General features: G+C 37.3%; 1 protein-coding gene across 1 annotated transcript in view; it reads right to left on the bottom strand.

Annotated features, from left to right (window-relative positions):
• The window catches only part of BPHL (biphenyl hydrolase-like (serine hydrolase)), a gene marked incomplete at its 5' end in the record, with an annotated part of 13,572 nt that extends 2,048 nt beyond the window's left edge, over positions 1–11,524 (bottom strand). The window contains 5 exons of the mRNA XM_010024685.1: positions 528–651; positions 2,130–2,261; positions 4,682–4,835; positions 8,792–8,958; positions 11,421–11,524. Of these exons, the coding sequence (XP_010022987.1) occupies positions 528–651; positions 2,130–2,261; positions 4,682–4,835; positions 8,792–8,958; positions 11,421–11,524 (681 nt within the window). The remainder of the gene's footprint in view (positions 1–527; positions 652–2,129; positions 2,262–4,681; positions 4,836–8,791; positions 8,959–11,420) is intronic.
• Positions 11,525–11,997: the final 473 nt, after the last annotated feature.

An 11,997-nucleotide genomic window follows, 5' to 3' on the forward strand; every position in this document is an offset into this window, starting at 1 on the left:
CCCCCCCCCCCCCCATTCTTTGGGACATTTGGGAAAAATAACTTTTGAGGGCATTGTTCACATCAACAAGGCAGAGCAAACATCAGCATTCTGTGCTTCCCTCTAATAACTGGGATAGTCTCTCCATTTATAGCATCTAAGTTCATTGGTCTACTGACAGGGACAGAAATGAGGTCTCTTGCAGACAAAGGAATGCAATGGCCCTAACAGAAACAGAGAAGAAATTTGCTTCTTTTGATAAATGTTAGGGAGTGGTTCTGCATGTGAAGTGGCAAGAGGAAAAGGATCTTGCTTGATTTCTCCTGGAGGACTTTAAGAATGACCTTATTAAAATATTATACTTTTTATATTGCAAGAAAAGTCCAGCTACATTCTTTGCATTGTAACTTTATAGGGAAGTTTGTAATAGCTCTGTTTATGGCAGAGACAACTTGTTCAAATACTTTTTTTTTTTTGTTTTACACTGTGGGTTTGAACTGCTTCATTTCTGCAGCAACTGTTTATATCTACCCCATCATATAACTTACCGAGAGCCTTTAATGTGCTTATGAATGTATTCTGCATGAGCTTGTGGAACCAAAGGGTCTTTCTCACCATGAATTATAAATGTGGGACATTTAATATCTGGCAGCAACTGTTGGCAGATATTACCTAAGGAGAAAATAAATGAAGATCACACTTTGTTTTAAAATAGTATGAAAGGCTGAAACTGCTTCTGTAAAGGACTATGAACTCCACTGAGTTCTAGCTATTGCTCCTCTTTGTGGGTAGCATGCAGTGAATTTATAAACTATGTAATCAGGGCTATAATTAATGTTTCTTTCTATAAAATGTTACTTCACTGGAATTTGTTTCATTAATAGATGCTAGCACAAATGGTTAGAGAAAATGAAGCATTACTCTCTCGCATTCCCCGTAGGCTCTCTCTGACTGTTCAAAGCAAATACATGCATCTCTAACCATTTAACACAAGTTCTACTACAACTATTCAAAGGTTATTCTACCTGCCCATTCACCTTACAGAACCTCAGTTTTATGCCTTCTTTAATCTCACTGGAAGTAACTTCAATTCTTTTTCTTAAAGACTTATATTTTCCTCCCTTTCTTTTTTCTTCATTCTTTAGTAATCTAGTTTCCAAAGTGCCTCACTTTCCATGCTCTCATAGGAGAATCTTTGGGCAAAACAGACTCAATGAGTTTTTTATTTTCCATTTATCTTTGAGTTAACTTTGTCCTATTTGTAATTGTCTCCTTGCAGCTACCAAGAGTTTACAGTCAAAGCTCACACATGCACACTTCCCTTGGCTCTAAAGTCATATACTGTTTCACAGTTTTCCCAAGTGTTTGATTATTTATATAGTCTTGAAGTTCTGTTGGTTAAATACTTTGATTTAGAACGTTTCACCCACAGTTCTAAAACACCTGCACAAATGTTGACTATATTTCGGAACTGGTAACAAATACGTTTAGGTTATTTACCCAAGGACAGAGTTGGCAGTCAAACTACTATTTCCTAGTTTCCAGTCCTAAAACTGTTTTGTACTATAACCACTAGATTATATTTACTCCAAAAACACAGAAAAGCAAGAAGAATCTTGAACTTTGCAGCTTTATGCAACTTAGTTTCATTAAGTGTAGCACCTTCATCTCTTATGGCACTTCACACTGAAAGCTCTTCCCTTTAGGGCAAATAGTCTGTTTCTCGTAAGGAACTCAAGTTGAGTTTTTGACCAGTAAAGGCTTTGCTGTCCTCCTTTTATCTCTGATGGGTTTTACTAACCCCTTTTCTTGTATTTGCCACATCTTCATCTTTTGTGCAGCATGTCTGCTTAATCAGAATCCCTCCTGTTCGGTCTGTACAGATGCAATGATTTAATAATGTTGTTTTGTGGTGGAACAAGAGGAAAGACTCATCAGCTAACGCTTCTCATAAATGTGTTTTCCTCCTGTACCTTGCTGGTTCTGTCAACCATCTACTAACTGCTTTATTTATGAGTGTGAGTCAGACGCAGCTTTTAATGCCATATGCAGAGTCCTCCTTTTACTGGCTGCTAGGACTACTGTTAGTTTTTTCATCCAGAGCTGGCTGCTACTACAATTGCTTCAGTTTACCATTGTAAAAGTCTTACCATCTGATTTTTCAGCAAAGCGAGATATTCCATCTACCCAAGCCTCACAGGTTTTTGCAAAGTACTTATGCCCATACATCTCTTCCAGTGGTTTCTTGACCTTTTCACTCCATTTTGAAACGTCTCGGATGCCTACATAAAATAACATTGAAATATGTTAAGTCCTTCCCAGCAAGAAGGTATAACCCAATACTGATATGAGTAAATTTTCAAACTAGATTGCAGATGTGCATTTCAAACTAGAAACTGTACTGAACGGTTTTGAATAGTTCATAGTATGGAAAGGGTATAAAAAAGGTAGTTTTACAATCTCTGCTGGAGTGCTTCTGAGTCAAGAAGACCCTCTTGATATTACAAGGTTACAATGAACAACAGGAAAAAAAAACCCCAACCCTACCCCATAATCAAAGGACTTGGTCCTAGAACTGCTGGTGTTTCTTTTTGGAGGGCTTGCAGGAGAGGAGTTTAAGGAGGTACTTTTGTATAAAATGTTTTATAACAGTGTGCCAGAGCTGGTGATTCCTTTTTGTATCCTTCAGCCTTTTCCTTTGGCTCATTGATGGAAGTTCTTCCATGGCTTCTACCAGTATTCAGAGGAAGGAAGCTCTTACTAACACATTCCAGCAGGCTGACATCATGGTACATTTGCCATAGTCTTACAGGAAAACAAGCAACACTATTTAGTAGAGTCCTGTGACTCGTGGCAGGCTGGCTAAAGCTGTACAAATAATCTGACATTCTAGGTATTTATTTATCAGATTTACCAAATTTTTCCCCTCAGAAGTTCAGTACTGCTCACAGACCAGATACCCACAAGGGTGACTTCCACTGAACTATATTTCAGCTGTACAACTCTGTATAGATAAAGCCCAAAATAATATTGGCATAGCAGCGAACCCAAAAGAGACCTGAAAAGTACTGGATTGTCGAACAGCAATATATGCCACTAGCCAAGCTTTTAATTGGTTTCAAATGGGAATTAAGGGAAGAAAGGAGTGACGTGTTAATTAACAAACAGAACCTGCTCAGCCAAAAGAGCAAGGTAGCAGTGATTGAAAGTGTTTTATAACAGCATCTGATCGGAAATGAGTTTGCTCACCCAAGGCAATCTGTTACTGAACAGCTGTTTCTCTTCTAGAAACTGCAGTTTTATCTTTGTGGCTAGCCTTAATTTAAAAAGGGGAGGGGTGGGGGAAGCCAATATTGAAAAGACACAGGTACCAAATAAATGCTCTTCTCTCCTGCCATGCAGCTGAGGTGCACTGATGGGCCAGCTGTAGAAGTTTTGTGCTGCTACTGTCTGAGCACCATTGCACAGAGATGTTGAAAGCACCAGTCCATGACGAGGCCAAAGGTCAGCACTAATGTAGATGCTCCATGTAAAGTAAGGCTTCTTTCTTTTTTTTGTTTTCTGTTTTTTGTTTTCTTGTTTGGTGGGGGTGGGGGTGCGTGTTTGTGATTGTTTGTTTTGTTTTTTTACATTTTAGCCTAAATTACATTGGCTAATACTGATATGCATTTCATAATTATATAAACAAAAAAGTCCTAAATATAAAAGCATCTAGAAAAATAAAGTAGCACTTTTACAAAACTAAAAATAGTCTTTGTTACTGAACTAAAAAATATACTACTACCAGTGAAAGTGCTTTAGTTTAGGTAAGTACACATGTACAATATCTATTTACACTTGTAATTTGCTGAAGCCAGCCAGCCAGATTTCACAACTGGTCATCACTTCTGTGATCATAGATTTTGCAACTGTAATCACTAAAATTAAACCATCCTGAATGATATTTGTTGAGAGCCTGCATGGTTAACTCTTTTAATTTCTAATTTGAAAAGGAAATATGGTCCCTTTCTGAGTTCACTAGCAGTTTTTGCTGTTTTCCTTCAGAGTGACAGGTGATCAGATTCTATTTCATGTAAGTGGAACAAGCGTCAGAAATCCCATGGGGTTTTTTACTTTGGAAAGGTTTTGTAACCACAATAATTAACTTTAAAGGAATGCAAATTAGAAAGGCATCCTGGGACACTTATTTGAATGATTCATTTGCTTCCTGAACTCAAATGGTAAGTTATGAGCTTGTTTACTTACTGCTCATGTGTTGTATAGGCCCTAGAGGCAAAAGCTGTTACGTGCTAGCCCAGTGATTTTCTGTGGACCTTGTCTGAAGGTTGTGCAAGACGTGAGAAAAGAAATTAGGCCTAGGGTCAGTAATATTATTTGGAATTGTTTCAGGCATTTGTTACAGCAACAAAAATTTGACTTGCTGAAAACTACTGATAAGTTATTATGCTTTTTCAGTGGTGTAAGTTAGGAAAGACTTGTTACAAATTCTATTGTATTACCACTAGAGTAATTGTTAGGGATTTTCTCACTATGACTTTAATCAATCCCTATACTTAGCAACTTAGTGAATTTTGTGTCCCAATGCTTTAGTTTTGTTGTGTCCTCAATTCTGTAGCCACTTAGTTATTACATGACTAAGATTCTTAGGTCAAGAAGAAATGAAAATAATTTATTTCGGGTACAATATTCAGTTTGTACATACCGTTATAAATTCTCACATCCTCTTGAGTGACACTGGCATTTGCTCCCCAGACAACCAGCTTGTGGATAAGAGTTGGATACTTTGCAGCTGCAATGAGTGCTGTAATTCCACCATCACTCCACCCCAGCAAAGAGAACTTCTTAAATTTCAATGCCTTGATTTGTATAAGAAAATTATATGCAAATCATCAGCTGGTTTTACAAGCAACTATCAAATATTTCTTGAAAATTAACTGTACAGATTTAGACACAACACTACATAGCTGAGCTATAGTTAGCTTTCATCATCAGAACAAACATTTTTCCTGATACATAAAAATACTTAAGAAAAGGTCAAATATTTAGAAAACAAGAAATTATACCTGCCCTTCCAATTTTCTACAACCAGTTACAGAAACAGGCAGTAGCCATATTAGATTCTTGCTGCATTTTAAAAAGGTCTCTTGAAATGAAAATTATCTATTTACAACCAAGAGTAAAGACATTTTCAGAGAGCCTGATGGTATCAAGAACCTGGATTCTCTTCATCATGCCTACTTAATCTTTACTAGATAGTTTTTACTATCACAGTGTGGGATGGCAGGTAATCCAAGAGAAGATGAATTTAAGAAAAGGTAAGTTTAAGATTGAAAAATGGGGGGGTGAAAAAAATCTGTTCTGTAACAACAACAAGAAAAAAAAGCTTAAAGTATTTGCTACAGGATTGTATCAAATTTTAGTCCCCAATTTACATTTTCTGAAGCCTTTAAGTGTATGTTTTAGCAGTTACTTCATGCTGAATTGCAATTCAAAACATTAATAATGAAATTCCTCCTCCTCAGAAAGGAAGGCTTAGGGCAAAAAATATGACAAGCAAGACCTTGATTCATTCTGACTTGTACAATGCTTTCCACTAGAATTTGAAACTCTTGTTTCCTCATATACCACAATCTGTGGTAGGGAGGACCAGCAGAGGATTTTGTGTGTGTGATGTTCAGTGGGCTAAGAGTGGGGAAAGTAAAGGCACTTGGGAGCAAATGCATCTGAAGGTTGTACAGGGATGACACCCAATCGTTAAGCAGTGTTTGCAGTTTCGTATATAGAAGCCTCAGTTTGTGAACTCTTTTGCAAACAAACGCAAAAGTTTCAAAGGAGGTGTGTGTTTTGTTTGCTTGGGTGCAGGTGTCAGAAATTACAGCCTTTTAGATATGATTAAGGAAGATACACTTTCAGAGGAAAAAAAGCAAGTTAGTTGGATGAGTTGTGTTGGTGCTTGGTGTTTTGCTGTCATAAGCCCAGGCTTGGTTTGGTTTTGGATTTTTGTTTTGGACAGAAGAAAACAAAAATGCCAGCAATGAGAGAACATCTACAGAGGGAGAAAAAGCAATTTCTAGTCTGCTTGTAAACTTAACACTCAAATGAGGCATAACGTTATCAGTCAACTTGACACTTAGCAAACTTGTATCACTACAAGGCTTTTCAGGTTTTGTCTTCTTCCTTGGTATTAGGTTTACTATAGTGTCGTTCAATATTAGGTTTCACTCTGCTAAGCTATAATTACTAAACAGAAAAGAAATACGGTAGGGGGAAGAAAAGGATATGTAATGTAAAAGCATGAGCAAGAAAATAGAAACTTGATTTTTAGCAGCTGAAAAAGTAGATTTTGTGACCTGCTTTCACTACCGTGCTGCTGAAGGGTTACTGATGTCTAGGCAAGTTTCAGGAGTTGGCAGCAGTGCTTGTAAAGCTGAACTTTTTGCTGTTGCTGCTGCTGTTCCCCCACCACCAACAGCAAATTATGGATCTCGGGGCTGGCTGATGGGTGGAATAGCTGACTAAAATTTTTGTTCTTCATGCCAGGGTTTTTGCCAGTGCTTCAGCTGAGATATATTTGCCTCCAGTATTTCTCTTGTTTACTAGGCATTATCTTGATGCATTCTTTGGGTTGTCTCAGGATGCCTTTCCAGCAGGAGGAATTTAATTTATCCTTTGCAGCTTTCCAAAAAACAATGTGTCAGATATGGTATGCATGTTTGCTTGCTTTAATCTTGAGCTACTTACAGTACAGGCCTCTACCTAACACTGGCAATAACCTGACAGCTGGTTGTACAGCTCAATCTGTGGGTGATTTTGTGCTGGCTTTCCCCTGTAAGTGAGCAAAACCTCTTTTGAAATCACATCCTCCATTCAGACCTATGTGAAATGCAATCAAATGATCACGTATGCTGTGACAGAAATAACTTACAACAGTGAGTTGCAATACAACTGCGCTCTTCTGCACTGTGAGCTTTCATTAGATCACAGGGAGTATATCATAAGTAAGGGTTGCAGTTGGTCTACAAAAACTTGGAGAAGTCCAAGCTCATCCTTTTATTAGGACGGTAGCTCTGAAGAGTAAGAACCTCTTAAATATCAACAGTAATTATTTCCATAATGATTGTTTTAATGGTATTTGCCTTTGCTAGCATTAGACATTTGGAGTGGAGCAAAGTGGACTTATTTGCATTATACTCCCTTTATTTCAAGCAAATTCCTTCGCAGAATGTATACATTGATACAGAGCAGTGCCATATGCATCAAAGTGCTAAATACTCTGAAGAATTTCAGCTTTCTGTTACTTCACAGAAACCTTGCAGTACTCACAGCTCTAGCAGAGGCACCAGAATCTGAAAGAGCCTACAATAAAGATTCTGAAGGCTCACCTGTACGGATGGGGTTTTTTTGCCAGGTGTAGGCCAGATGATGTATCTAAACCATACATTGTTATAAGCCCTCTGCAGAAGTTCTGACTTTGTTTTATTCTCTAAATCCTAGTTGAGATGATTCCTTGAGATTTGTGCTATCCTTCATGTTATTCTAAAATAGAAGCAAGTTACCCATGCTTGGGAAGATTCTAGTAATTTGTTATTATATGCTTATATCAATAAACATCTTCAGAAAAGCAGGATGTATGTCACATTTGTTTAGGCAGCTTTAGAGATTTGTAGGCTGTTGTCCTGTTTAACTGGAAGCTACATGCTTACATTCTCTTTGGGCACAGCTCTCTACTTTGCTTTTATTAGTATTTGAACAGAGGCAAGAAAGGGGGTTACAACCATTTAGACTGAAAGTTTGTCACCTACCCAGGGCAGCATCATTACTTTCTTTGTTACTGTAGCAGAAAGAACTGGTGCATTACAGTGCAGAGAGATTGCATTTATGGTTAGAGGGCAAAACTGTGTCTTAATCCCGAGTCTGCTGTCAGACTTACTTTGTTTCACTACATGGAATACTCCAGGAAGGCTGCATTTCCAGTTTCAGATGGGTTTCTTCAAGGTTACTGCTTATTACAGAAACACAGTTGGACTGTCTGAATCTTGTCTCATATTTCTGGAATTTTAATGCTCTGCCAACTTTCTTAACTCCAAAAAGACTGTATAGCTCAATGTAACAAAGCCAAAATACTAGTTAAAACTAAACCAGAAACTAGTGTTGGCACTTACAGGACAGAATAAAAGAGGACCAGAGAAACACACAGATTTGAAATAAAAACTTCTGCAAGATAGAGAAGTAATAATAGCTTTAGGTCATATCCTTTCTAATAGCAATAGCTGTATTAGTTACTAAGGTGTGGTATGGTCACAGGAACCCTCCTATGTCCCACAGAAGTTATTTTGGTAACATGCTGTAAAATGCAAAGTGTCAAGTTAATGTTTAGAATAAAATGTTTCTCAAAATGGGCTGCTCAAGGCAAAATGCCAAGATTCTATCAGCTAGAAATTTTTCTAAGAGCCTTTCATTACTGTAATCCCTTCAGTTAAACCACTTAGCACAGACTTTGTTTTTTATACACACTTTACCTAAACTTACATGGTTCTTGGCTGCAAGCTTCTTAGGACAGGTCTTGGGATAAAAACATATTGCTTTATAATTAAATCCCAAATGTATATTGCAGAAGAGTTGGAAGTAGAAAATATTTTCCAGAATAGTGTGCATCAGTTTTAAGCCTTCATTTTTGTGCTTTTCTGCATAACTTTGTCTGCTAGAAACAACCAGCTTAACAGTACTCTTCTCCTCTAAATTTAAGGAAAACAGCTTTTAAAAACAAATAAATATACATACGTAAAATAATAAAATCAGAGAATATATTTACCTGCATAAGATCCACAGCATCTTTTGCATCCCTCTCAAAGAAATCTGGAGGAAAGTCTCGAGATGGAGGAATGGACTGTCCATATCCCCGAGGATCCCAAGCAACAATTGTGAAAAGTTGCTTATTCATGGATTTAAGCTGTGGTCCAAAATCGGTTTGACCACTCCCTGAAACATTATCATTTTCCATTATAGTAACCACTACAATACATACATAGTAGACATACTCTAAATGGAAACCTGCGGAAACTTGTATCTTAATTCTAAGAAAGAGATTATCTATCAGCTGAAGTACACTGTATCTGTAATTGTAACCACTGCAAATCTCAGACAGAGGAAGTACCATAATAAAAGTCTTTAGAACTATCTGTGGTATGTACAGAGCAAATCATTTCAGGTAGGTATGTAAGCTTATAAAAAAATATGCTCTACAGAGATGCTTTAATACAGAATCTTAAACTGAGTTACCTGGAAAGCGATTTAACAGATTTAAAGCACTAGCACAATGGTCATCGCTGTTTATCTGGACAGCATAGGTGAAACTGAAAAGGGAGGAATAAAATGACTCTAGCAACAAATTTGTAAGTGAAAAAACACTCTGCGAGACAGTTGTTTTTATTCCATAGACAGTCCTATGAGAATACTGGTGCTTAAAGCTGAGCTTTAAACAATTTGTTGCCTGAGGAGACAGTGTTGACACAAAAGCATAAAACTAACTTTTGATTTTCTAATATGTATGTTACCAAAATAAGCCAAATACAGCCAGTTTTCTGATGCAGAACAGTTCCTTTTATTGATGGCTCTGACCTTGAAAGGACTGAAAAATAACATACTCCAGTCTATTGCACTAAGCTATCTTTGAATGATAGCTTAGCATGAAGAATGTAAGACTGCAATTTCTTATTCATGTTATGGACATGTGGGAACAGTATCACATGCCGCTTGACCAGAACCTGTTCAGATCTAATACATTCAAATGATATAAATAAATATCACATTGGTTATCCATTGTTACATTAAAAAGACCTTTTAAGGGCATTTAAGGTTTGTTTGTTTACTTGGAGAAATGTCCTCAGATGCCTCCTCCTCACCATCATTTGGTCTAAATGATAAGAAAAGGCTGTGTATAGCATGCTGTGTGAGCTGACTACAGACTGGCATGACCTCCTGCAACACCAATTAATAGCAAGTCAAAACCCAAAATATCAGGTTGTTTGAAAAATATGTGTAACTTAAAAATACAAGGTTGAGAGCATATCAGAATGGTGTGTTTTCTAAGGTTTTTTTCTATCTAGAAATAGAAACATCACTTTCGGTTTAATTTAGCTTACAAATAGTCTAGCAATTAATTAGTTCTGTTGACCTAAAAGCACTTATTTTGTTGCCAACATATTTATTAGTCTTTTAATACTGTGAATAGAAGAAAATAATATTGAAAACTCAGTACAAAGGGGGAAGTATGTGACAATCAGAATGTAAAGCTCACCCTCAATCCACAAGACCATGAAACCATAAACTTAATAATGGTAAAGATAGTAAGCCTAATTATTACTGTTTGTAATAATGTTAACTGCATAATAGCAATGTGCACCTAATAACATTACTCACAACTGAAGAAATACACTATTAGTATTTAAAGAGTTCGCATTGGGAACAGAATTACCAGTTTAAAAAGCTGTTTAAAATGAAGAGGTTAAAACATATCACTATTAATGCACCCCAGCATTAACTTCCTTCCACCCTGTGCTTCAGAAATCTTTGAAAGAAACAACCACTTCATGAAGACTTGAAAATGTTGCTGCCAAGAACAACAAATGTTTCTTGCTCTTCATTTCTTGACATTCTATCATCTTGATCCAGAAATTCAGTTAAGCATAAACTCAAGTCTGAGCACAATCATGGTCCTATTGACAGCCTGCCATGAACAGTTAGTAAGTCTGATTGGTTCTTTAGAACTGCAAGAACCCAGAAAAAAAAGCACCTCTGTTAGTTTTAAAAGGTTGTTATCAGAAGCAGTGGTCTCTATGGACAGATACCACTTAGGTAGCAGAACCTGCTATCCATCTCAAAAAGCCATCGAGAATCTTAATGACGTTGCCCTGAATAACTAAAACATGAAAATACATCTTTAAGCAAAAGTCTATCTCAACTGTGCCTCTTTCACTATGATAAAAAACTGCAAGTGCTGTATTATGTCTATTAACTGAATCGGAATGCACCTAGTTTCTAAAAAGGAATGCATAATTCAGTCTGTGTAACAAATAAAGCTGACCTGATTTCCCTCGGGCACTTCTCAAAATTTTGCACCTTGTGTAGGTATTTGCCACCTGTGCTGGACACCCCCTTTGCACAGTTAAATCCAAAAGTACAAGTGACGGCTGCACAAAGCAAAACATTGTATAAAAGGTGCCTGGTGAGATAAATGAAATCTTTAAAAACTGTAAACTGACTGCAATAGCTCTCCAGTCCTACCTATTTTCCTACCTATTGAATGTGTAGCAATTTTTTTTAATGACAATGCTCCATAATCGGGCGTTGAACGTATTACAAAATAGTTTTGTGCATTCTAGTTTGAGACCGGATGGCGAAGGAGGTGGTTGCTCTACAAAGATAAGACAAAATCTCCAGACCTAGCATTCCGGGAAGCAGAAGAACTGCATGGCTTCCTTCTCCTGTCTGCTGATAATGCAGCTGGACTCCATTCACTTGGACTTTGGCAGATGTTATTGAAGTACTAGGGACAGGGGAAAGGGAAAGAAATAGGAAAACATAATGAGTTAATTCTCATTACTACATGGTCCTTCAAGTAATACAGAATAATTACTTTTTCTGGGTATTAACAACAATACAGTGAGATTTAAACAGGCCACCTACCTTTCATGGGTGCCCAAAAGATTAGATAAGTTTTCAGGACAGAGAAGTACTCAGTTGTGACCACTGTGTAGCATTTATACTTGGGTTTCAAAAATGTAGTTAAATTACTTAAAGGGGAGGAAAAAAATCTTGACTGTGCAACAAGGGGAATATAAAAACAGCTTTACGCAGCCACAGAAACCTATTGAAAGAAACATACTAGGGGAGAAACCTCATTCTGTCACAGCATGGAGAAGAGATTCAGAGCAGCCCTGTGGAGAAGGACTTGGGGGAGTTGGTTGATGAGAAGCTTGACATGAGCCGGCTTCAGTGTGCGCTTGCAGCCCAGAAACC

Source organism: Nestor notabilis, unplaced genomic scaffold (genome assembly GCF_000696875.1).
Source record: "Nestor notabilis isolate BGI_N333 unplaced genomic scaffold, ASM69687v1 scaffold35271, whole genome shotgun sequence".
NCBI lineage: Eukaryota > Metazoa > Chordata > Aves > Psittaciformes > Psittacidae > Nestor > Nestor notabilis.